General features: G+C 41.1%; 1 protein-coding gene across 5 annotated transcripts in view; it reads left to right on the forward strand.

Annotated features, from left to right (window-relative positions):
• ARMH3 (armadillo like helical domain containing 3) overlaps positions 1-26,881 on the forward strand; it is a 180,545-nt gene that overhangs the window by 22,738 nt on the left and 130,926 nt on the right. For all 5 annotated transcript variants that reach the window (XM_081228629.1, XM_081228626.1, XM_081228627.1 and 2 more), the window contains exons 3-14: positions 2,203-2,259; positions 2,369-2,515; positions 4,642-4,749; positions 8,420-8,512; positions 9,257-9,331; positions 9,416-9,502; positions 14,260-14,316; positions 16,235-16,278; positions 17,355-17,415; positions 19,498-19,544; positions 20,067-20,142; positions 21,937-22,030. In XM_081228629.1, the coding sequence (XP_081084755.1) occupies positions 2,203-2,259; positions 2,369-2,515; positions 4,642-4,749; positions 8,420-8,512; positions 9,257-9,331; positions 9,416-9,502; positions 14,260-14,316; positions 16,235-16,278; positions 17,355-17,415; positions 19,498-19,544; positions 20,067-20,142; positions 21,937-22,030 (946 nt within the window). The remainder of the gene's footprint in view (positions 1-2,202; positions 2,260-2,368; positions 2,516-4,641; positions 4,750-8,419; positions 8,513-9,256; positions 9,332-9,415; positions 9,503-14,259; positions 14,317-16,234; positions 16,279-17,354; positions 17,416-19,497; positions 19,545-20,066; positions 20,143-21,936; positions 22,031-26,881) is intronic.

The raw sequence follows: 26,881 nt of genomic DNA on the forward strand, positions 1-26,881 counted from the left end.
GTAATACTTGTAAAAGGAGTTAGCCATATCTTGTGTAAATCTTGTGGACTCTCTTTCCTAGAAGGAGGATAATGATAATATCTACCCTACCTGGCTCACTGGGCCATTGTATTTCATGTATGTGAATGGGCTTTGAAAACTGAGCAACATACAAATACAGTGGGGATGCATCATAATATGACTAATTGATTCAGATGGCTAGGTTCACTTCTCGCTAAGAAGAGAAAAATTTGAGGGAGATGCTTGAGTTCCTACTATGTGCCTGACATTGTTCTGAATGCATCACCAAATACATTAGCTCTAATTCTGACAAGAATGCTGCAAGAAGGCTATGTTTTTATTTTTTATTTTTATTTTTTTTATTTATTTATTTTTTCTTTTTGCGGTATGCGGGCCTCTCACTGTTGTGGCCTCTCCCGTTGCGGAGCACAGGCTCCGGACGCGCAGGCCCAGCGGCCACGGCTCACGGGCCCAGCCGCTCCGCGGCACATGGGATCCCCCCAGACCGGGGCACGAACCCGTATCCCCTGCATCGGCAGGCGGACTCTCAACCACTGCGCCACCAGGGAGGCCCAAGGCTATGTTTTTACATGTGCCATGTAAAACAGCATGATAATGAGAAAACTGGCAGTCACAGCTAGAAAGTGAAAGAGCTGTGATTTGAACCCTAGTGTCTGACTCCAGAGTCCATCCTTGTTCAACTTTGCCACATGGCCTTGGATAAATAATTTGATCAAGTAAAACTCTAATTCTTGGCAAGCCTTAGAGACAAAGTTTGAGATGCAGACAGTTAATACAGAATTGCCCAGGGCAGTATAGGTGGCTATACAGAGAAAATGAGTGGTTATTAGGATCCTATTAGGGCTCTTTCTATGTTAAGTACTAAGCTTGGTATACATATGACTCCTGCTTGAGAGAGCTTTGAGCATGGGAAATGCCAGCTCCATGAATTCCCTCTTTCATATATAAACAACAAAATGATATTACAGAAGTGTGAGGGTCAATGTGTGGTCCCTCTTGGGGAGCAGGACTTGAGCGAAAGGGATAGAAAGAATTCACTAAATGAGAACCTTATTAGAAGGCCAGAAATGTTGCTTCTTTTTTTTTTTTCTTTTTTGCGGTATGCGGGCCTCTCACTGTTGTGGCCTCTCCCGTTGCGGAGCACAGGCTCCGGACGCGCAGGCCCAGAGGCCATGGCTCACGGGCCCAGCCGCTCCGCGGCATATGGGATCCTCCCAGACCGGGGCACGAACCCGTATCCCCTGCATCGGCAGGCGGACTCTCAACCACTGCGCCACCAGGGAGGCCCTGTTGCTTCTTTATGTCATTCTCAATTAAAAAGCCAGAGGAGATTCCTAGGGTAATATTTTCTTATTTGATGAGAAGTTCTTATCTAATGAAGACATTAGTTCTTGGTAGTAATTTTAAAAGGTCAATTTAAGGTAAGGTGATAGCAGGTAATTGACATACTGGTTTTATGTCATTAGCTTTCCTGTAAAATAAGGGTTCTCTTTTTCTTATTTCACTCACTAACCAGAAGCCTCTAACTTCCTAGAATTTCTGTTTGAAAATTAGTGCTAAGAAAATTTGGATTTTAGCACCATAATTTTGCTAATTATGGACCAATTTGAAGTAAGAAAAGAGAATATTACAGGCTCTGTACAGAGGACTAAATGCATACGGAAGGGCAAGTAGAAGCAGGATGTTGTAAAAATCATGGCAGTATTACTTAGATGATCTGGGTTCTGGCTCCTGCACTTGTGTAAGTCTTGTGGACTCTCTTTCCTAAAAGGAGGATAATGATAATATCTACCCTACCTGGCTCACTGGGCCATTGTATTTCATGTATGTGAATGGACTTTGAAAACTGAGTACCATACAAATACAGTGGGGCTATATCATAATATGACTAACTGATTCAGATGGCTAGGTTCTTTTCTTGCTAAGAAGAGAAAGATTTGAGGGAGGTTCTTTGAGCCATTTAACTTTTGGTGCAGGGAATATATATCCATGCACAATGTCTTCCATTTGGGGAAAAACCCCCCAAAACTTGTTCCCCATTATAGCTGTTTGGAATGACCAAGCATTTTCAAAGTTAATTGTGAAAGGTAAGGTTGATTATGTGTAGTGACCCTTTCAAATGTGTTCTTAATGCTTTGGTGTTAGCTGGGGATATTGAATATACTTATCTTCTGGTTTCAGACAGAGGACCCTAGTAAGTGCAGTCCTCGATTTTGGGAGGAGCTCTTTCTTATGAAGGTAAGACTTGGTGACACCTGTGGATTTTCCTGGTAACTGAGATTGCCTTCACATGTGTTCTAGGTGCTGCAGTAAAAATGCACTCAGGCCCTTATTGTTTCCTCGTTAGGTGAATTTAGAGTACCTAGAAGGCAAGCTGGAATCTCTTGATGGTGAGGAGTTAATGAAGATCAAGGACAATATTAATTGCTTATTTCAACACTGCATCCAGGCTCTGGGAGAGGAGCATCCAATTCGAGTGGTCAATGCATTGCAGGTACAAGGCTGGGAGACTGGAGAAGTCTTGTTTAATAGGAGAAAGAAATTGTAATACATCTATTGGAACTTGAGGAACATAAAACTACCCTGAGTATGAGGCTTGCTTTCTTTGTTTTTTCTTTATTTCTTTAAGTAATCAAACATCTATGCCATGTTTGTTTAGCCATCTTCCTGGTTAAACAAATTGATGCCTATAGTAGTAATCTTGTCCATTTGTATAATGTGATCTAATGCCAAGGCGGATTGTTTGACAGAATTTTTATTATTACTTGAGGACAGGAAGAGAGATAGAGGAAACTCTGGCAAGGTTGATTAGTCTACAGCAAAAATCAGAAGACTTTCTTAATTAAATAAACAGTATTTTCTTAACGTGAGGTTTCAGAAGGTGCTTGACTCCCTGAAGTTATATGTAATATTTTATGTGTAAATGTACGTTATGTGTACATGCACTTTTTTTTGGAGAGAGGGCTTTTGTCAGATTCTCGAAAAGGTCTGTAACTCTAAACACGTTAAGAATTACTATTCTTTTTTTTTTTGCGGTACGCAGGCCTCTCACTGTTGTGGCCTCTCACGTTGTGGAGCACAGGCTCTGGACGTGCAGGCTCTGTGGCCATGGCTCACGGGCCTAGCCACTCCGCGGCACATGGGATCTTCCTGGACCGGGGCATGAACCCGTGTCCCCTGCATTGGCAGGTGGACTCTCAACCACTGCGCCACCAGGGAAGCCCCAAGAATCACTATTCTTAATGCTAAGTGGCATGATCATGAGGAAGATTCATTATTCTTGAACTACATTCGTTATTTCTTGAATTACTGTTACATGCTAAGCACTGAGCTGGTGGGACACATTATAGGCTTTTTGAGGGCAAAGACAGTATTATTCAATACTTTGTTCCTAGTGTGTAGAACAGTGCCTGGCAAATAGCATTCTAGAAGTAAATTTTTTTGAATGGATGATGGGCAAAATTTATAGAGTTTATAGTCTAGTAGCTCCAGTGTAGCCTAGATTGGGCTGAGTATTTAGGGTAGTGATTGACAAGCTTAGAATATGAAGAACTGATGACAGCATAAAGGATTTTGTTGGAACTTTTGGTAGATTGGGTTTAAGTTTCTAACTTACAAGTTGGGCAGATCACTTTGTGAGCCCCAGTTTTCTCATCTGTAAAATGTAGAAATTAGCTCTTGAGCTGATGCCCCAGAAAGAAGGACCATGTTTATCCTGTAGCTTTGTTAACCCTTGGACAGTAAATTCTACATTTCGAGCATCACAGTTGTAGTGACTCATTAATTGAAAGTTGAAATGAAAGTTGGAAATTGTACTTCCTGTAATTACAGTGGCTCACTGTCGGGGCATGAATTATAAACTGATTTTAGTCCAGTGAAAATAAATTGACATTAAGCCACTTGGTGACCCATAAAAATATAGTACATTATTATAATACCTGATATTTATTGAGCTGTAACAAAGTTAAGTTCGAGGCACTATTCCAGGAATTTTAACTAAGTTCCAGGGACTATTCTAAGTGTCTCACAGTATTAATTCACGTAGCCATCACAACATCCCTATGCGGTTAATGCTATTATCATTCCCATTTTATAGCTGAGAAAAATGAGGCACTGAAAAGTTAACTAATTTGTCCAGGCTCACACAGCTAGTAAGTAGTGGATGGGGATTGTAATGAATTTTTAAGATTTGAATTGATTGGTTGTTATCATACAGGGACTTCTATAGTTATTAAAAATGATAAACTATTATGTAAATTCTAAAACTAATTTTAAATAAAGGAAAGCTCCACAAATCCCATGATTCAAACTCAAGAACTGTTTCTTATTTTTGAATATCACCTTCCAGTCTTTGTCTGCAGTGTAATTTTTAAAAAGTGGATGGCCAGAAAAGAATAAAAAAAGAGGATGGCAACAATTTCAGTTGCTGTTCCTCTTTTCATTTCTGGATTTTGCACATATTAAGACCCAGACTGTGTTTTGGAGCTCAGAGAATAGAGCAGTTGAATGTCAGCTGTGTAAGGAGAAGGTTCTGAGGTTGCAGTATGAGGCTACTGATCCAATGCCCTTTGCATTTTGAGACTTCCTTTCTAGAAAGAATTCTTTCTCTCATCTCTGCAGACCTTGTGTGCACTCATTCGAGGAGTCCATCAAAAAAATAAGTCTACCTCTGGGTTTGACATTATCAACATGCTGATGGGCTTTGACAAGGCGGAGCTGTGCATGAAGGTGAGACATAAGCTGTAGTTGTGCCTGTGGATGTCTGCTTCTGACAGCTGTTCATGGATCATCTGCAGACAGTTAGATGCACTAGAAGATTTGGACTCAGACATAGATGATTGAATTTTTTTTTTTAATTTATTTTTGGCTGCATTGGGTTTTTGTTGCTGTGTGCTGGCTTTCTCTAGTTGCGGCGAGCGGGGGCTACTCTTCATTGCAGTGTGCGAACTTCTCATTGCAGTGGCTTCTCTTGTTGTGGAGCTTGGGCTCTAGGCATGCAGGCTTCAGTAGTTGCAGCACACGGGCTCAGTAGTTGCAGCTCATGGGCTCAGTAGTTGCAGCGCGTGGGCTGTAGGGTGCACGGGCTTCAGTAATTGTGGCTTGCAGGCTCCAGAGCACTGGCTCAGTAGTTGTGGCACACGGGCTTAGTTGCTTTGCGGCATGTGGTATCTTCCTGGAGTAGGGCTTGAACCTGTCTCCCCTGCATTGGCAGGCGGATTCTTAACCACTGCACCACCTGGGAAGTCTCTCATATGGTAATTCTATGTTTAACATTTTGAGGAAATTCCAAACTCTTTTCCAAAGTGGCAGTACCATTTTACATTTACCCCAGCAATGTGTGTATGTGTGTGTGTGTGTGTGTGTGTGTATGAAATGTCTATTCAAATCCTTTGACCGTTCGTAGATTGAATTATTTGTCTTTTTATTGTTGAGTTATAAGAGTTCTTTATATATTTTGGATACAAGTCCCTTATCAGATATTGATTTGCAGTATTTGTCACTATCTTGAATGAATGTTGTTCATAATATGAACTTTGAACAACCTGTCTTCTCTCATTCACTACATTTAAAATAAAGAAATCTGTATGCCAAAGAATCCTTATAGTGATTAGTTTATTTTTAAAAGTTACAAATATGTGGGACTTCCCTGGTGGCGCAGTGGTTAAGAATCTGCCTGCCAATGCAGGGGACACGGGTTCGGTCCCTGGTCCAGGAAGATCCCACATGCTGCGGAGCAACTAAGCCTGTGCACCACAACTACTGAGCCTGCACTCTAGAGCCCGTGAGCCACAACTACTGAAGCCCGCATGCCTAGAGCTTGTGTTCCACAACAAAAGAAGCCACTGCAATGAGAAGCCTGTGCACTGCAATGAAGAGTAGCCCCCACTCCCTGCAACTAGAGAAAGCCCATGTGCAGCAACGAAGACCCAACACAGCCACAAACAAATAAGTAAAATAAATAAATTTATTAAAATAAAAAAGTTACGAATATGCAATTAGGAATACACAAAGATTTAGTACCTGGAGTCAGTTTTTAATTCTAGCCTTCTACAGTCTCTCTCTGTCTGTATATATGGTAAAATCCCAGATATCTTACAGTTTTCACTACTGCCTATATACTGCTGCTGATTACTAAGTCTCTATCTTTAGCCTTAATTCCTCCTGAGTCTCAGACCTGTTCTCTTTAAGCACTTGCTGAATATACCCTCTTACACATACCTAAGTACCTCTTGTTTGGCATATCCAAAATGGAACTCATTGTTTTCTCTACTTCTGTTCTTCCTCATTCATTCTGTGTCAGAATGGGGATACCTGTCTTCCCGGTTCCCCAAGCCAAAAACCTGAGAGTCACCCTTGACTCTTTCCTATCCTTCATCTTTCATATCCAGACTATCACCATGTTCAGCTAATTTTACCTCAGCTCATACTTCTCAGATCTGTTTTTTCTTTTTTTCCCCTACTGCCAAAGTCCCCATTATCCCTGAACTGTTGCAGTGATGCCTTCATTCTTTTGACAAACATTTGTTATGCTCCTCTGTGCCAGGCATCGGGGATACAGAGGCAAATAAGACATGGCAACCATCCTCAGAAAATTGATAGGTTAGTCTTCTTTTGTCTCCCTCTCTCCAGCCTTACCATGTTTAAATCTGTCATCCACACTGACAGCAGAGTGATGTAACTTAACACTCAAATCTTCCTTGGTTAAAACCCTTCATTAGTTTCCTATCACTAAAAGGATAAAGACCAAACTCCCTCATTAGCCTTATAAAACTTTTGTGATCTTCTTTCTATTTATTTCTCAAATTGCATCTCTCATCACTGTGCCTCACTCTTTATACTTCTGTAATAACAAACTGCCTGTATTCCAACTGCATGTCCAGGGCCATTTCATTCTTCATGTGTCTTTGATCACGCTAATGCCTGTCTAGAGTTCCTTTCCTCCTCAAGTTTTAATTAATTCCTACTGATTTTTCAAAATACAGCCTGTCCCTGAGGAGTCCTGGAATAGGTAACTTCTGAGCTAATTCCCTTCCTCCATATATATTACTGTCATAGTAACCATTAAAACTGTTCATTTGTTTTTCTCTCCTATTAGACTAAAAACACCTTGAGAGCAAGGGTCATTGTCTTATTTTTTTCTTATTTTCTTTGAAAGCACAATATGTAGCATATAGTAGACTCTTACTACATATTTGTTGAGTTGAACTGAAGTAGCTTATTTTGAAACTTCACTTGACCTTCCAGCACACTAAATCCTTTTTTTTTAAAGATTTATTATTTATTTATTTATTTATTTTATTTATTTTTGGCTGCGGCGGGTCTTACTTGCAGCATACGGGATCTTCATTGAAGCATGTGGGATCTTTCATTGCGGTGCACAGGCTTCTCTCTAGTTGTGGCCTGCGGGTTTTCTCTCTCTAATTGTGGTGCGCAGGCTCCAGAGCACGTGGGCTCTGTAGTTTGCGGCATGCAGGCTCTCTCACTGAGGTGCGAGAGCTCAGTAGTTGTGGCGTGCAGGCTTAGTTGCCCCATGGCACGTGGGATATTAGTTCCCTGACCAGGGATCGAACCAGCGTCCCCTGCATTGTAAGGTGGATTCTTTATCACTGAACCACCAGGGAAGTCCTGCTAACTCCTTATTCTCCGTTCATTTTCCTCCTTTATTTAATGTAAAATATTTCTTTTTTTCTTCCTTGTAGTATCTAAAGGTTTCATCTTTTGACTGCATTGGATAAAACAGTTGGTTGTTAGTACAAGTGTTAAACTCTAATCACATTGTCTAGTAGAATCGACCAGGATGGATGTGAGCTAGCTTTGTTGGATAGTGCATGTGGCCAGCTGTAGTGAACAGCTAGCTGAATGAACAGCTAGTAGTGATGTTATCTCTTTGTTGTTTGTTCAGTGTGCCTGCATCAAGTGATATGCTTTCTTTATCAAATAATGAAACATACCTGGTTGTTTAACCATTATTATTAACCTTTAACTTAATCATTTGTTTATTATTTAAAATTTATTTAATAGAATTTAGTTTTATTTAGTTTATTATTTATTGTTTTTAATTTGTATATTATTTAACTGTTATTAATCTTTTAAAAAATTTCATTCTACTCTGAAGGTTTATATGAGGGTGATAGGCTGCAAACATTCATTTGCTGGAATAGTAAATTCTTTATTTTTCTGTGCGGTTGTTCTAAGCATTTTTCCCGAAATAGCTAGACTTAGTTAGAAGTCTTCCTTTTTTATGTCTAGTCTTGCAAGGCCTAGACCTCAGGGAATGATATGGTTGCTTCATTTTATTTTATTCACATTACCCTACATAACGTAACCCAGAGTTTGACAAAGACATGGTGGAGATGTTCTTTGATATGGTTTAATACTTAATGGTTCTCTTTCTCAGAACTTGATGGAGAGTTTGGATTCATTGCTTTGTGCAGAAGGTTCTGAAAGTCTGAAGAGCTTATGTCTGAAACTTCTCCTCTGCTTAGTGACTGTAAGTGACTTATCTATATGTTTCTTTGTCAAGGGTGTAAATTGACAGCAGGGGCAAATTTGAATTCTTGAGCCCAGAGTTAGAAAGGAAAAGAGAAAAAAAATATCTACTGGGCCATTACATCACTCTGTTGTGTTTGTGTAGAAGGAAGTTGTTTATATGGGCTTTTGCTTCCTAGAAGTTGCTCTTTGGAGCAACTGCTGACATTTTTAACCTGTACCAGTCCTGGAGAAGTGCTGTCTTCTGGATTGTCAGATTTTGCCCTTCTCATCAGGTCTCATTTGGAATCAGTTTTTGTGATTCTGAATATTTTTATTTGTTCTGACTTTGATTTTATAGCTGGAAGCTGGCCCGTACCTTCTAGTGGGAGGAGGGTAGGGTATTATTCATTTACTTCAAGTGGTTTCCTTTCCCTGCCACTGCTTGAAGACTTCTGGATCATAAAGTTCTTCCTGTGCATCTGGGGAATGAAACCCAAGAAACTGTTAAGCAAATGCTTTTGTGAGGGTATGAGAGAAACAATGAGAAGTTCAAAGATTTAGGAAGTTTTAATTTGCTATTTTCTTACCCTTCTAATGTCTTGTCTATTCAGGCTCAGGTGGCTTTGGGGGTGCTTTAAGATCTGCTAAGTATCTAGTAGAATGTTTTAACATTTCTGTTTCTCTTAGATACTAGGTGAGGAGATATACATGAGATATCAGAGTGTCTTAGTATAGACTTTAAATAGCCTTTTATTATATTCAGGTGACAGATAACATCAGCCAGAACACTATCCTGGAGTATGTAATGATCAACAGCATATTTGAAGCAATTTTACAGGTAGGTCAGTTCCCTTGTCACCTCTTTCTTTTTTGGGTAAACCACCTCCTCAAGCACTCTCACCATTTCTGGTTCTGGTTCCAGATACTCTCCCACCCGCCAAGTCGTAGGGAACATGGGTATGATGCTGTAGTCCTCTTGGCTTTGCTGGTGAACTACAGAAAATATGAGGTAAGTGGGTCCCTTAATGGAGAGCTGTTACCTTTCTATAATCTTCCTAAATGTGGCCACTCCTAGAGGGTTTTGGTTAATGTAGAAGACATATTCTTGGTAAATGGCTTATAGATTAATTTTGATAAACCAATTCTAGAAGTCCTATATTAGATGCCTGGGGTAGAGGATATAGCTGTTTAAAGGAATCCTGTGGTGTAACTTCTAATAAAGTGAGTAAATCTCTCTTAATATAATGGTTCCCAAACCCAGCTTATCATTAGAATCACCTAGTTATCTTTTTAAAAATATTTATTTATTTATTTATTTATTTGGCTGTGTCAGGTCTTAGTTGCGGCACGCGGGGTCTTCGTTGTGGTGTGCAGGCTTCTCTAGTTGCAGTGTGCAGGGGCTATTCTTTGTTGCGGTGACTTCTCTTGCTGCGGAGCATGAGCTCTAGGTGTGCAGGCTTCAGTAGTTGTGGCTCGCGGGCTTCAGTAGTCGTGGCTTGTAGGCTTAGTTGCTCTGTGGCATGTGGGATCTTCCTGGACTAGGGATCGAACTCGTGTCCCCTGCATTGGCAGGCAGGCCGGCAGCCAGCCGCTGCGCCACCAAGGAAGTCCCTCAGTAGTTACTTTTTTTTTTTTTTTTTTTTTTTGTGGTACGTGGACCTCTCACTGCTGCGGCCTCTCCTGTTGTGGAGCACAGGCTCCGGACACGCAGGCTCAGCGGCCATGGCTCACGGGCCCAGCTGCTCCACGGCATGTGGGATCCTCCCGGACCGGGGCACGAACCCGCGTCCCCCGCATCGACAGGTGGACTCCCAACCACCGCGCCACCAGGGAAGCCCAGTAGTTACTTTTTAAAAAGAAGACATTTCTGGGCCTTACTCTTTATTTTATTTATTTATTTACTTATTTGTCTGTGCTGTGTGGCATGTGGGATCTTAGTTTCCAGACCAGGGATCGAACCCATGCCCCCTGCAGTGGAAACACGGAGTCTTAACCACTGGACCGCCAGGGAAGTCCCTGGGCCTTACTCTTTACACACCAAATCAGAATCTCTTAGGGGGTGAGACCTAGCTATCTTTCTTTTTTTTTTAAGATCTCCTTTTGAACGTGATGATCAGCCAGGATTGGGAACCACTGACCTAATGCATCTATTTTGAAAGATTGGACTTATATATTGGATTTCTGCAATGCAATCAATCCATTTGTATAAATATCAACTGTTGGTTTGGGAACTCTTTCTGATGTTCATGGGAGTTGAAGACAGAGCCTTGTCCATATTAATTCTGGAGTTCTTTTTGCCTCTGAATTAGTCAGGGATAGATTTATAGGTTTTGAGATAAAGAGGTGAACTCAGAGATTTATACTTGGATTGGTGCATCTACTTGATTCCCCTCAAAAGGTAGAATACACAGAAAAGGAAAGGGGCCACTTAGGGAAGACCAGGGACCTCACTGTGCTTTGTAGGAATAGGGAGCACTTGGCACTGGGTCCTGGACACTAGGAGTACTTTACTGAACCCAGAAGTCAGGAGCTGCATTGAGGCAACTTGACTTTCTTCATTTAATAAGTAGTAATACTATGAGGAATGGGCCAGCTGGAGGGAATGTTTTCATTTTTGAGCTTCTGGATCTTCACTTAGTGATTTTTGATATGATTACTAGCCAGGTCAAAAGTGATGGGTAACATAAAACATGGAGCTTATTCTTATAAATAGGTATATGAAAGAAAGGCTGACTGTGAGAAAGGAATACTTAAAGAGGGACTGGGATATGTGGAACAATGTTAACGTGTTATAAATCCCAGGAGTTGATCGCTTTCATTGTCTTGGAGGAACTGACAAATGGTGTACAGCGCTACTAATAAATAAGTAATTTATCACCAACACCTGTTTTGCTGGTGATCTGGAAGGGCCGGCATGGTAGCCATTTTGATCTCTGTCATGTGTAATAGCCTCTGGGGCCTTATTACAACAGCAGGAAAAATAGCTGAGGAAAAATGCTGAAGGTAGTTAAAGCGAGTTATGTGTGAAAGGAAAGAGCCATCATCAGTAATGAATATTTTCGGAACATTCTGCTGGATGCAGGCCACTCTGAGGCAATGGCTTGGCTTCTCTAAATGTGAACTGAACCCTGGTTCAGCCCAGTAAGACTTTCTGAAATGTCAGCCTGAAAAATTGGACATGGCCAAGGAACTGGAGAAAATCATATTTCTGGAGTGGGGTATGCATCTCTAGTCTGTCAGAAACCCCAGAAGAATTAATACAGTAGGCGAGGGCAAGCTGGTAGGCATAATTTATCTGGCTTTGCAGCTTTTGATATAAGTCAATCACCAGAAACCATTAAGGAAACCTGGTGACCATGGAGCAGGAAGGTTTTTGATAGGAGCATGAGGAATTCCAGATGAACATAGCAAAACCAAAAGCTGGTGAAGTTTTATGCAAAATACGAGAGGGTGTGCTAGGGAGAACAACATTCTAGTTACCACCACAATCGATCCCATGACCAGTGGGGTAAGTTGTAACCTTTCCAGAAAGGTTCAGAGAGCACCAGAGAGGCTTGGTGTCAGCTAAACACAGAGAAGGGAGATTAAGTGTTGGACTTAGGGAATGGAAGTAGTTCTTCCTCACTTCAAATAATGCATTCCATTTTAGTAATTTCATCTCAAGAGATAGAGGAGGCCAAAAAAAAAAAAGGTCTAGCGAAGAGCAATGAAATTTGTTAAGTATGGTTTAGATCAAGTAAAGGCTGGACCCTATTAGAGTGATTCTGTGAAGGCTGGCTGAGTCTGTAATCCTGTCTTGCTGATGAAAAGTAGATTGCCTTGAGTTTTAAAACATGACCACAACAGGTATATAGTGTTAAGGAAAATCAGTGTCTGATGGTTAGAAATTTTCACAGCATTAAGATCTTGGCCTTCTGGGTTGGCCAGCTCTTCTGAGATGAAGTGACTCAGCCCCCAACTGCTGCCCTGAACATGATGTTTCCCAGAAATTACAAAATTGTTTATTATGTCCGGTTGTAAGTTGTTCCTTCTCTTTTTCTTTCTCTCTCTCTTTTTTCCCTACAGATCTTCCTTTGACTGTGATAAAAATGTCAAAGGAAAAAAATATAGCTACCAATAATTGAGTCCTTATCATATGCCAGATACTGTGCTAAGGATTTTACTTGATTTAAGTCTCATAGCAACCCCAAGGGAGAAAATATTTTTCCCCATTTTACAGATGCGAAAATGGAGCTTAGGTTTATTAACGTGTCTAACTTGTCACAATTAATAAGTCGAGGATCTAGAACTCAAACCCTTGATTTTAGCCACGTTGCCTTTTTCCTCAACTGTTGCTAATGCATAGGCTGTTCTTGGTAATCAGGTGGTCCTTATTATTACTTAGACAGTCTACTTTTGGGAAGGTGAGTAACTAGGGACTTTTCAAAAATTATGCCAAGAGACAGTGGCCTGTTCTTTCTACTGTTGTTCTCATTTGATGGCATCTCAAGGTCAGCCTACTGCTGATTTTCAGTTCCAAGGATCCACTTGCTCTGGATGTTGTCTGAAGTCTTTAGCGTCAGCAGGATTTGACTGTTAGTTATAGGAAGAAGTATTGAGAGCCTTCCTCTGTCAGATGAAGTAACAAATGGAGTGAGTTTTACCTCCTTGAATTGTATTGTAGAAAACCTTGTAAATATTTGGGCTGTTCAAAAAACAAAGCTTCTCCTTCTCTATTCCAAGTTGGCATTTGAAAGATGCCCTCAGAAACTTGATTAATAAAGCCTGTGGGGCGGGGGGGGGGTTAACCTTTCAGTTGGGTTTCCAGGCTTCTCAGTAATGTATTCTTGGTTGCTGTAAAAACTGCCAATCTGAGAACTATTGTTTCTAGCTTCCCGTGGGTTAGAATTGGTGCCTGATCTGTAGTAGGTCTTTCCTCACATACTACGCAGGGGTTGTTTTCAAGGTGAGCACGTCATTGGTTCTCATCCCACTGGCAGGAGATGGCCCAGTTGCTTAATGAGTTTAAATATATATCTATTTCCATATGCTGCCCAGCTGAGATTGAATCTGGAAAAACTCAAGAAATCTTCCAATATTTTAAGTGATGGGACAATCATTAAATCCTAGTGTCCTGACCAGATTGTAGTTTGGGTAATTACATCTTTTTTTTCAGTTCGCCTGCAGTGTTATTTGGGTATTGGATCTATAAATGGCCTCTCTGGCTGTTAAGCAGCTGCCACTTCCCACCCCCAAGGTGGCTTTGTTTTATGGGTGGGTGAATCAGTCCTTGGATATAGTTTGTGGAATGGTTAGGGAGCCTTTGGGATGAGAGTGTAAGTTAGCAACTTATAAATTTGTGCCTTATGGCAAGGGAGCTTTTATGCTCCCCAAAAGACAGCTGTCCCTATGGACTCAGTAAATTATTGGCAGGATAGGACAAAGTGAGTGTTGTGGAGCGTTCACTTACTTCTTAGAAACAAATAAGAGGGAAAGATGGGAGAAGTGGCAGACATAGGCCTGAGCTGATTCAGTCTAGAGGAAAATGTGGGTAGAATAGAAGTGTGTGTGTGTGTGTATCTGTGCATGCTTGGTGAATGCCCATGCACACTGAGAGATTTACTGGAAATGGAGGAAGTCACCTGGCAAGACAGTTGGGCATAGGTATTAGGAGCATCACTCTAGAGAGAGCACCTTATGGAAGCATTTTTGTGAACACTTTGTTAAATAGCTAATGGGTTCTTAACTAGGTCACACTCACCTGGAGTCTCTTCTCTTGTTTAACAGTCTGTGAATCCTTATATTGTGAAGCTGTCTATTGTGGATGATGAAGCCACGCTCAATGTGAGTATCTGGATCCTTGTGTATTGTTTTAATTACTTGCCTTTGGTGGCCTTACTTTTAGTAGATATTTAGAACAGAGAGTAGAGAGCTACTGTGTTAATTTCATCTGGCTATAAAGAGGGAATAGGTATTCCTTTTTAGAGCATCAGTGCTACTGTCTTACTGTTTTCTATTTTCTCATCATGGAAGGAAGGTGTGAGGGGATATTTGCTTGCTAATCATGATGAAATGGTCAGTTATATTTCATGTTGTAGTGTGCTGAGGTTGATTATCCTACAGAAGTTACATTTCCAAGAATAAGATTTAGATGGTATGTCAAATCACCATAATGTACACTTTAAATATCTTACAGTTTTGTGTGTCAATTATACCTCAATAAAGCTGAAATTAAAAAAAAAAGAAGGCTTAGATGACTAAATGTTGTGAGATTTCTTCTTGTAGAACCAGCCAGATTATATTTATAGCCTGCCTTGGTGAAGCTGAAACCTGGAGGATGATATATATCTGCTACATATATCCATGGAGGTTTGGGAAATAACATCTGATCTCTGAATATAGGGAGGAAGAAGATGACCAGGTGTCTGGCTTTATTTTCTTTCCATCTTGCCCTCTTCATTCTTCTAATTTCTCTTCTGAAAAAAAAGCATACATGATTCATCCTTGTGGCCTTAATTGATCTTTGTGATACGCTTAGCAGTTTCTAGGGGGAAAGTTGATAAATTACTTTAATATTTATTGGATGCTTCTTCCCATTACATTCCTCTTTTCCTGTGCCCTGAGAGTAGCTTGTCTTTGTTTTTTAAAATAAATTTATTTATTTATTTATTGTTGGCTGCATTGGGTCTTCGTTGCTGTGCACGGGCCTTCTCTAGCTGCCGTGAGCAGGGGCTGCTCTTCGTTGTGGTATGTGGGCTTCTCATTGTGGTGGCTTCTCTTGTTGTGGAGCACGGGCTCTAGGCGTGCAGGCTTCAGTAGTTGTGGCATGCAGGCTCAGTAGTTGTGGCTCGTGGGCTCTAGAGCACAGGCTCAGTAGTTGTGGCGCATGGGCTTAGTTGCTCCGTGGCATGTGGGATCTTTCCGGACCAGGGCTCGAACCTGTATCCCTGAATTGGTAGACAGATTCTTTTTTTTTTTTTTTTTTAAATCAATGTTGGGGAAGCAACAACAGGTTCTTCTTTTTTTAAAATAATTAATTAATTAATTAATTTTACTTTTGGTTGTGTTGGGTTTTCGTTGCTGCGCCCAGCCTTTCTCTAATTGTGGCGAGCCGGGGCTACTTTTCGTTGCGGTGTGCAGGCTTCTCATTGTGGTGGCTTCTCTTGTTGCGGAGCATGAGCTCTAGGTGCGCGGGCTTCAGAGGTTGTGGCTCACGGGCTCTAGAGCACAGGCTCAGTAGTTGTGGCGCATGGGCTTAGTTGCTCCGCGACATGTGGGATCTTCTTGGACCAGGGCTCGAACGCTTGTCGCCCGCATTGGCAGGTGGATTCCTAACCACTGCGCCACCAGGGAAGTCCCTGCACCTTCATTTAACGTGGGACTCATTGTCACTTTTATTATGGGTTGTTTTAGAGACATTCGAGAGCTTTTTGTTTGAAGATTCTAACTCACTCTTTTCTTTAGAGGTGAAAATGATCCCAGTGAAATTGTCAGTGGTCTGAGCTGGTCTGTTTCATCCCTTGTTACTCTATTTTAATTGTATCTGGAACCCTTAAGTAAGATAATTAGATAAGAAAAATCTTTCCAAAGAAGTTCCTTTTGATCCTTTGACAATGTCTCTCAGAATTCCTGTCCTGTTGCCTACTTTCAGGTAGAGCTTCTTGGGCTTGGACCATGGCGCTGTAATTAGTGTTTTCTGTGGTCTAGTCATAGTATCGCCAACAGCCCCTTATTTCACCTGTGCTATCTTTTTTCTCTCTAGGGAATGGGGCTTGTGATTGCTCAAGCTTTATCTGAGTATAACAGGTAAGTCCACCTTTCCAGAAGGGAAGGGTCTAATTTTCGTTTGAATTGGTTGAGTAGGAAACAGGTTTGTTAAGAGTTCTTGGGTGAACGTCTCTTACCTATCCTAGAAGAGTATTTAGAGGTACAACTGCTGGCAGATGCATTTATTCTAGCTGGGCTTGATGGCTTTAGCAGCAGTTGTTTTTAACACTGGGGAGAAGTAGCCACCATGTTAGTGTCCATCTTTTGTTTAAGCAACTCTTACATTCAAACATTCTTATGCAACCTTTGGTATTTTATTGCAGAGCATTTTAACTAGTTTTCCAGCCATAAGCAAGCTCTTCCATTTAGCCCAATGTATCATATAAATACCGTTTTCTATGTAAAAAAGGTTGTGAAACACTGCTTTTTGTATGCTTAAAAAAAAAAGAAAAGAAAGCACTGAATTAGTTCTAGTTTGACAGATACTTCTTTTTCATCAGTAATCAACTGCAGCTTCCTAGAGTCCCTGTCTGTTCTGGGGGCTCTTTTCATTGATGCTTGCTTTCCCTCTTGCTGGGGATGGGGAAGGATTTGGTATTCAGTGAATGGAAACCAGAAGTGTATCTAATCCTGGCAAGAACCAGGCAGGATCTTTCTTACTCCCTTCCAGACTTGCCTTATACACAATTGGGTACTGGGATTTCAAATCTGTCCCATCTCCGCAAATAGTTTAGCTCACAGATTTCCCTCCTTTTCCTTCAAAAACAAACAAGATTTTCACTGTTACAGCCTTAATTTTACTGTCACACTTTTCAAGTAATAGTCTGTTTGGGAAATAACTGGATCAGCCATATGTTAGAGCAGTTTCACACTTTTTCAGCTTGCTTTCTAAGACTCTCCCGAAGTAGCTGGGCATTTTGGTACACACTACCTCAAGAGCAGATGGGTGCCTCTTAGCTTGCAGGAGAAACTGCAGTGGCTGGGTTGTCATAACGCTTTTGTTTTTTGGAGTCAGTGAATTCTGCAAATGAGCTGCTCTGATTACCACTTAGTATGCCAAGGACAAAGACATGTGATAAATAATACTAAAGTTGAATTTAGTTATTTTTGTTCAGGCAGTATAAAGACAAGGAAGAAGAACACCAGGGCGGTTTTTTCTCTGCTTTAACAAATATGGTAAGTCCTACTTGTTTTTTCTCTCCTGCTCAGAAATATATGAGATCTGCAGGGGTAGACAAATTTAGACTCAGACGTTTATTTATTTATTTTTTGCGGTACGCGGGCCTCTCACTGTTGTGGCCTCTCCCGTTGTGGAGCACAGGCTCCGGACGCGCAGGCTCAGCGGCCATGGCTCACGGGCCCAGCCACTCCGCAGCATGTGGAATCTTCCCGGACCGGGGCACGAACCCGTGTCCCCTGCATCAGCAGGCGGACTCTCAACCACTGCGCCACCGGGGAAGCCCCAGAAGTTTATTTATTTATTTTTTCTAATATTTATTTATTTGGCTGCCCTGGGTCTTAGTTGTGGCATGCAGGCTCTAGTTTCCTGACCAGGGATTGAACCCGGGCCCCCTGCATTGGGAGCGTGGAGTCTTAATCACTGGACCACCAGGGTTAGAATTTTTTTTTTTCAAATTAATCAATTTTTTAAAGATTACAAAAACAAAACCAAAACAAAAAAAAATGTTCATATTAAGCCAGACTTTTGCTTCCTAAAGAGTTGGCTTTGTTTGAGGACTGATGCTATGGAACACAGAATAGGAGGATTTAGATCCAGGTCCAGCCCTGAGTGATCCTTGGCTGTCTGCAGTGGCCCCTTCATCTCTTGTAGTTGGTCCTGGAGTCGAGGGATTGGTGCAGTGAGCTGAGCCACTCATCTAAAGGCTTAAGGTCTGGGCTGAGAGGTCCATCGTTTAGGAAAGTTATTGGTTCAGTTTGCAAGACTCCTGAGCAAGGTATCTCAACCTTAGCACAATAGGCATTTTAGGCCAGATAATCTGGGACTGATTTTTTTTTTTTTTTTTTTTTTTTCTTTTTGCGGTATGCGGGCCTCTCACTGTTGTGGCCTCTCCCGTTGCGGAGCACAGGCTCCGGATGCGCAGGCCCAGCGGCCATGGCTCACGGGCCCAGCCGCTCCGCGGCATATGGGATCCTCCCAGACCGGGGCACGAACCCGTATCCCCTGCATCAGCAGGCGGACTCTCAACCACTGCGCCACCAGGGAGGCCCTGGGACTGATTTTTAAGAGATAAATCTAGGAGTCTTAGAACTTAGATTCAGAAAGTCTGTCTTCTTGGGCATTAGTATTCAAGTAATCAGCCCTAGAGCAAGACATTTTGAGTTCATTGCAAGAAACAGCAGTCCCCCCATCTTGTCCCCCAAAAGGCAACTTTTCCCCCACAATATCTATGCCTTCCTCATTCTCAGAGCCTACTGTCAAGAAAAGGACTTGATAAACTCTTTAACTCTGAAGCACAATGGATAATCCCTCAGATGTCAGAGCAGTGTGAGTGCTGTATTGGTGTTTGATTAGATGAATTAGATATAATTATATTGCTCCCAGGGACCTTTGCCTTCTAGCCAAGAAGAAAAAGTTTTCTACCAAATAAATGAAGCTCCAGCTGCATGGTTTTGGGCATCAATAAGTAGGTGGAAAAGGTATTCTTAGATGGATGGGCATCTATCTCAGTGCCTCTGATATCACACATATTGGAGGCAATCTACTCCATTTACTTATTCAGCTGCCCTAGCTAGGACACAAACAAAAGGTTTTATGATGTAAAAGATGGACAGTAGGTTTCATTTAGACAGTTCTGGTCTGAAACCCAGATATTGCCCCAAAGATGGCTCTGTGTTGGATGAACAGCCTGCTTTCCTTGTTCTTTGTGAGTTAGTTCCTGACTTCAAATAAGCAAATTCAAGGACAGATGCAAAGTGATGAGGATGTTTAGGTTGTCGTTTACTTGTTGTCAGTGGTTACTAAACTTACGCATTAAAAAGGAGAGCTGAACAAAAGTACGGGGATTGTTTTTTTGTTTTTTTAAGTCCCTTTAAGTAAAGACAAGTTAGGGAGCTCTCATTGTTTCATTTATTACTTATGATTATTTTAAGGTCTTCATAGTGAGCTGGTTTCGTTGTGTGTGACTGGTGGGCCAGGGTTCCAAGCAGCTTGTTTTTTGACTGATTAAAGGCTTGTAGGCACAGAGCGCCTCTCACGTTTCCCTGCTATAACTCTGCAATTCCCCTTTTCTTCCACAGGTGGGCAGCATGTTCATAGCAGATGCCCATGAGAAAATCTCAGTGCAGTAAGTGGCTGACGTTCTTGTGCGGTGACTTGAACATTAGTGTGGGCTCTCTCACTGGATATGAAAGTGTGAAACATTACCTCTGCTAATCTTTTACAGATTCAGACTTTTTTGGTGATTTATCAACTGTTTCTTGAGTTTTGAACAATAACGGAACCTTAGAAAACTCTGCTTCAGTCACATGTATTGAGCCCCAAGAAGCTGAAAAACTGTTCCCAGCTGTCTCTGGAATTAAATGAAAGAGGGCTTGGTGTCTGAGCCAGTTAAAGACTTAACTGGATTGGGGTGGAAAAGCGAGAGGGGGGAAATAGTGAATGAAGTAGATAAGAACTAGTTCTAAGGAATTAAAGTTAAAGCTCTGACTGTATACCCTTTACATAAGCCCCAAAAGGAAATAAAGGGAGTATTAGAAACTCAAAGGGATTTATAATGAGGAGCTGGAGTGAAATCTTATCTTGAGGGTTATACTCTTTTAACTTCTTCATTATAAGAGACTCTCCAATTTGTTCTCTTTTTCTTTAGAACCAACGAGGCCATCCTTCTGGCACTTTACGAAGCTGTTCATTTAAATCGCAACTTTATCACAGTGTTAGCCCAGGTTGGTTATGTTAAAAGCTTCAATTCTTTTTCTCCCTGAATTTCATACAGATTCACTCCGTTGAAAAGCCTATCTGGCTGTGCCATGTAAACCCTACTTTGCATTGGTGAGTGGTAGTTATAAAGAGTTGCATCAGTTGCCTTTGCTTCATGCTCTCCTCAAATATGTATGTTTCCATCTGGTGCTGAAATGGATCTGATAACATGCAAAGTTAATGGTCTTGACCAGTATACTGATTTTGCTAACCAAATGAGTTGAGATTACTTCATTTTGCTCACCGGAAATCCCTTGGTATTATCTGCCCATATGGATGTATATAACAGGCTTTCTGCTTTCTAAACCTTTGTGGAATTACAACCGGAGATAAAATAGGCCATGTCACTTATCTTATTATCTTACCCATGTCCAAAGAAGAAGAGTACAAAATATATTGTGCAGTGTAAGGTTAGCTGTTAACCAAAAAAAAAAAAAAAAAAAAGTTTACAAATACTGAAAGCAGAAAGTCATAGAATCCTGAGTGCTGGATCACTTGCCTAGGGGATAGCCTCGGTAGTTGGTACAGAAGAGAACTTAAATAGGTTGAAAACTTGAGTGATGCTCATGAAAGCTGTCTTAAAAAATTGATAAAGTGTTTTTATTTTAAAGCCAGACTGTTTAGAATATGTATGAAGGTTTCTTTTAAAGGAAAGTTTGCTTATGCTTTTTTCTCAAAGGGCAGATGTGTATGGGATCCACTGAGTTTCAATAACAAAAAAAAATAAGGTCAAAAAGCAAGTGTGCTGGTTTGAGGGTCTGGCTAAGAGGGACTTATCATTTTTCATGACTGATAACATGAGACTTTACCCACTATTCTCAGGGTGTTCCTTGTCTGCTCTTTGAATTCTATAACTGATTTTAAAGGAAGAAGTGAGATGGGTAAAATCTGGTAAAGTTGTTGGGGAAGAGAAAGGAGTAGCCACCACTCAGCCCAATTTTCAAGAGCTGATGTTGGCAGGGATGGCTAAGGAAGGTAAGGGAAAGAGGAGTCATCTGTTTTGGTCCCCAGTGGATGTCTCGCCCATGTCTCTGCCTCCCAGCCCCACATGCTCTTGTTTGTTGTGAAATGGGAAGGCTGCCCTCTGCATAGCTCTTTTTATAGTACCTGTTATCTCCTTGGCTCACCTGCATTTATTAGTCAACTATGTGGTCATTAGAACAGTCTGTAGATGTGTTTTAGGTTGATCTGATAAGAATAGTCCCTTCTCAGATAGGTTCAAATAGGACAGAAAGTGCCCTTTTGTGTGTGTGTGGAATAATTCTGTATATTTGTTTATCCCAGTTTTTTTTTTTTTTTTTTTTTACGCTGGCCTCTCACTGTTGTGGCCTCTCCCGTTGTGGAGCACAGGCTCCGGACACGCAGGCTCAGCAGCCATGGCTCACGGGCCTAGCCGCTCTGCGGCTTGTGGCATCTTCCCAGACCGGGGCACGAACCCGCATCCCCTGCATCGGCAGGCGGACTCTCAACCACTGCGCCACCAGGGAAGCCCCTATCCCAGTTTTTTATTCATATGGTTCTGCAGAAAAACTTACGTAATGGGAACTTAGTTGCTTAAAGAAAACTAGCCTGCAGAGCGTCTCATTAGAGTTTAGCAAGCATCAACAGTAATCAGGTACTCATAGGAACTAAATGTAGAAGCAGTCCCTCCTCAGTGAGCTTTCTGTCTAATTATGAGGCCAGGAATACCAGAAAGGATAAGCAGAGGATACCCAGAACTGGATTTTCTCTTTCTTACCCTTATCTGTGCTCTCGTTCAGAGTCATCCAGAAATGGGCTTGGTGACAACCCCCGTCGGCCCTGCTCCAGCAACCCCAGCCACACCGCTGGGGACCACGCCGCCCTCCTCTGATGGTAAGTCCACCATCTCCTTTGTTTTGTGGACGAATATGATCTTGAAACTTTAGGGGTGAGCAGAGTTCTTTTGGGGTTTTTTTTTTTTTTTTTTAACAAAAAGCACAATTGTTAGTTCTTTTGCTTAAGAAATTATCTGAAGAACTGTCCTTCAGGATTCATGAAGCTCCAAAGAAAAGTCTGGAAAAGAAAGTCAAGTGCTTTTTTCTGTAAAGAAGCTACATAACTCTAGTTTGTCCTCCTCAGGGAATGGTTGTAGAAGCATAGAATGCTAGATTTAAAAGGGACCTTAGAGGTCAGTGATGTCTGTCCTGCCAAACTATCAGGGTACTTGTGAGGCTCAGATGAGATGTTTTATGAATATCTCACTGAAATAAATGTAAAATAGTAATATTATCTCTTGTTATCATTTGACAAATGAGGGAATTGAGGCCAGAGAAATAAGAGGTTTGCCTAAGGTTAGTGAGAGTTGAGACTAAAAACCACAACATGGATCAGGGCTGGGACCATGCCTGTTTTGTTTACCACTAATTGCCCAGCACAGTGCCCGGCATGGTCACTGCTTAGTAAATATTTGTTGAATAAATGGATGAGAAAGTGAACCTGGGATTTGCTCACTGTTATGTGTCTGCCAGGTACACCCAGTTAAAAAATGACTAGTGCATAATAATTGGGAGTTTGCTGGGTATTTAAGACTTCCCTCCCTAAAAAAATAACAAAAAAATCTCCACTTACCACTGGCACTTAAGAAAAGGGTAACAGAAAAGAAATAATGAATTTTGCCTGATAGACTTTGTCTCAGCCTGAATTGGTTCTATTGTCAGCTGAGTGTGTTTGATGGAATAACTTAACCTAAAAATAATCTTCATTAATATTTGATGTTTTGCCTCAAATGTTGACCTCATTTTGGGTAAAGAAGTACAGGAAATCTAACTTTGATCCTTTCTTTGTGCCTCCCTCCTGTCTGTATGTGACATGACCGTCTTTGATCTGTTTTTTCTCCTTCAAAGTTTATATAACACCTGTGGCATTAGCATTTCAAGATAATACAAGCATTATTGGTACAAAAGCATGACTGGGAGGTGCCACTGATATTCAAGTCTATGGCAGCAAATTGGATCTGTTTAGAATTGAAAGTCAAATTCCAAAGTACAGGTTTCCCCTGCTGTCTGAAAGTAGAGCTCTCATATGAAACCTTCTGTAAGCCGAAAAGGCGTAAAGCAAAGAAGCAATTACCTGAGGACACATCTTGCTAACAGGTTTACAAAGGAAATCTAGATAAAGCACAGATGCTCACAGACACAGTTTAAAGCTGTGGCAGCTTGATACTTAGATGCTGCGTGTAGCTCCTGGGGAAGGAATTTGGTGGTGCCACTCTCAACTGCCTGGGATGCTCGCTGCCTCTGTTACAACTTGCTACAAAACAAATGCTGAACACGATTTTCACTTTTTGCCTTTTTTCTTTCTTTCTCCCCACTGCCCCCAACTCCTGTCTCTTGTTACATTCATTTCTAGTTGTTAGCAGGTGGTAGGATTTTTTTTTCTACTTTTCATCGTCTAAATGTGAGGGAAAAAAAATGGAACGTGTATACTTTCTTTAAATTTTTTTTCAGTTTTATTGAGGTGATTTGATATGCATATACATTGTGAGAGAATTCCCCCCATCTATTTAATTAACACATTCATTACCTCACATATTTATCTTTTTATTTTTTGGAGGAGGTGAGAACATTTAAGTTCTATTCTCTTAACAGATTTCAAATACAACATGGTGTTATCAACATAGTCCCCATATTTTACATTAGATCTCCAGATTTTATTAATCTTACAACAGAAATTTTGTACCCTTTTACCAACCGCTTTATATTTCCCCCACCCCTAGCCCCTGGCAACCACTATTCTACTCTCTGCTTCTATAAGTTTGACTATTTTTTTTTAGATTCCACATGTAAATGATGCAGTACAGTATTTGTCTTTCTCTGTCTGACTTATTTCACTATGAGTAATATTCTCTAGTCCATCCATGTTGCTGCAAATGGCAGTTTCCTTCTTCCTTGTGACTGAATAATATTCCCTTGTATATATATATATGATATCTTCTTTATCCATTTATCTGTAGATGAACACTTAAGCTGTTTCCATATCTTGGCTACTGTGCATAATGCTGTAATGAACACGGGAGTGAAAATATCTCTTTGATATCCTGTTTTCATTTCTTTTGTATATATACCTAGAAGTGGGATTGCTGGATCATATGGTAGTTCTGTTTTTAATTTTTTGAGGAACCTTCATAGTTGTGGTTACACCGATTTACATTCCAATCAACAGTGCACAAGGGTTCGTTTTTTTCCACATCCTCACCAATACTTGTTATCACTTGCCTTTTTTTTTTTTTTTTTGGGCCATACGGCTTGTGGGATCTCAGTTCCCCGACCAGAGATTGAACCTGGGCCTTCTGCAGTGAAAGCGCAGAGTCCTCACTGCTGGACTGCCAGGGCATTCCCTCACTTGTCTTTTTTTTTTTTTTTTTTAAATTAATTAATTGAAAAATTGTAGGGGCTTCCCTGGTGGCGCAGTGGTTGAGAGTCCGCCTGCTGATGCAGGGGACACGGGTTCGTGCCCTGGTCTGGGAAGATCCCACATGCCGCGGAGCGGCTGGGCCCGTGAGCCATGGCCGCTGGGCCTGCGCGTCCGGAGCCTGTGCTCTGCAACAGGAGAGGCCACAACAGTGAGAGGCCTGCGTACTGCAAAAAAAAAAAAAAAAAAAAAATTGTAGTATAGTTGATTTACAATATTACATAAGTTTCAGGTATACAAATAGTGGTTCACAATTTTTAAAGATTATACTCCATTTATAGTTATATGAAATATAGGCTGTAATCCCTGTGATATATCCTTGTAGCTTATTTAGTTTATATAGTAGTATGTACCTCTTAATTCTCTAACCCTATTCTGCCCCTCCCCACTTCGCCTTTTCTCTTTGTTCCTTTTTTTAAAAAAATAAATTTATTTATTTATTTATTTTTGGCTGCGTTGGGTCTTCGCTGCTGCCCGCGGGCTTTCTGTAGTTGCAGGGAGTGGGGGCTACTCTTCGTTGCGGTGTGCAGGCTTCTCATTGCGGTGGCTTCTCTTGTTGCGGAGCACGGGTTCTAGGCGTGTGGGCTTCAGTAGGTGTGGCTCGTGGGCTTAGTTGCTCCGCGGCATGTGGGATCTTTCCGGACCAGGGCTCGAACCCATGTCCCCTGCATTGGCAGGCAGATTCTTAACTCCTGCGCCACCAGGGAAGTCCCGCTTTTTTCCTTAAAAGTGGAAATTCTCTTTGGATTTCTTTCCATTAGCGAGAACAGATACTAATGTAGGTTTTTCGTAAAGGTGAAGTGGCTTATGTAAAAATGAGCTTTCGAAAAGCGGGGCACACCTGTATCTTAATGAGAAGGAACATGTAGCAGGATTGCCTACTTGTCTCTGCTTATTCAGGTCACCAAATATCCCAACGGAAGTACTGATCTTTCTCTTTAACGATGCAGCCTGCCTGGTTACCATGGATATCAAAAGGCGTGTATGTAGGTGCATGCGTGCGTGCGTGTGTGTGTGTGTGTGTGTGTGTGTGTGTTTGTTTATCTGAGTTCCATGTAATGTTGGGGCTTGGATGCTTCAGAGAACTGCCTTTCAAACTGTTCATTGGGAACACTTCCACCCACACACTTGATTATGCAATGGCAGGATTTGTGCTTACTTACCTACAACCAGTGAGCTTTTATTTTTTCTAATGGGAAGATTGGAGTCAGCCCACTTTCAAATGACTGTCTCCCTTGACAAAGGCTGCTGGGAAGAATTATGAAGCCAAAGATCAAGGAATAAACTCTTCCTTAGGAAGGAGATTTTAATTTGTGAGGGATTTTATTCTATCTCTTCTGTTTTGTTCTTTTTCTTCTCTCCTAACTCATTTCCTTTCTGTACGAATCTAAGTATTATAACCCTGTTTTCAAGTTTTGGTTTTTAATTGGTTTTTAATATAACTGGTGCTCAGTAGCCTAGTTATATTTAAAGGTATGTCACTGGAGCCATTATTTTTTAAAAGCCAGCAGTTTAGCTGTAACATTTGTTCTCAGTTCAGACTTGACATTTGACAGCTCAGCCTTGGCATGAGAGGACTTTCCGGTAAACTAAAAATACATATACTTCTATATTTCTACATATTATATAAGGCAGTTTTTTAGTTATTGCTGTGTTTGAGTGGGGAAAAAAGTCCCACTAACCAGTTAGATGCCTCTTTGTATTGGACAAAGGAATGATTATGGGCTCTGAGCTTCAGAATAGGCTGTAGATTGAAATGACAGTCTCAGGTCATTAACCCATAACATGAATTAAGACCTTTTAGTCTTTCAACATAAAAATATATTTGTCTTTTATTAGTTCTTGGGGTCTGAACTGTGGGAAAACAGCCAAGGGTTAGGCATGCTAATTTCTCATAACGCTTTTTGCTGTGCTTGCTATGTATTTTGGATCCATAATATGCAAATGTTTCCCATTGTTAATAAATGTTCTCTGTATAGATCGAAATAACTCCAGGGGGATTCATTATGGTTATGAATACATATTATGAATAATATCCCAAACTCAGCTGAGTCTTCGTAGGTGAAAATATAACAGAAAGCTATAGATTCTCTAGTTTGTCTGGGCTATCGTGAGCTTCCTTTTGCTTATATATTATGTCTTCGACAGTGTAAAAGTACTTAACAAGATGTCTGAGTCTCGTGTAAAGTATTAGAAACTTGGGAAATCTATATTAGGGCTGTCCTTTGTGGGTCAGCCTTAGTCTGGTCCCTTACTGTTCACTGGGACTGTGAC

The sequence above is a fragment of the Mesoplodon bidens genome (assembly GCF_964165515.1).
Source record: "Mesoplodon bidens genome assembly, chromosome: 1".
Taxonomy (NCBI): Eukaryota; Metazoa; Chordata; class Mammalia; order Artiodactyla; family Ziphiidae; genus Mesoplodon; species Mesoplodon bidens.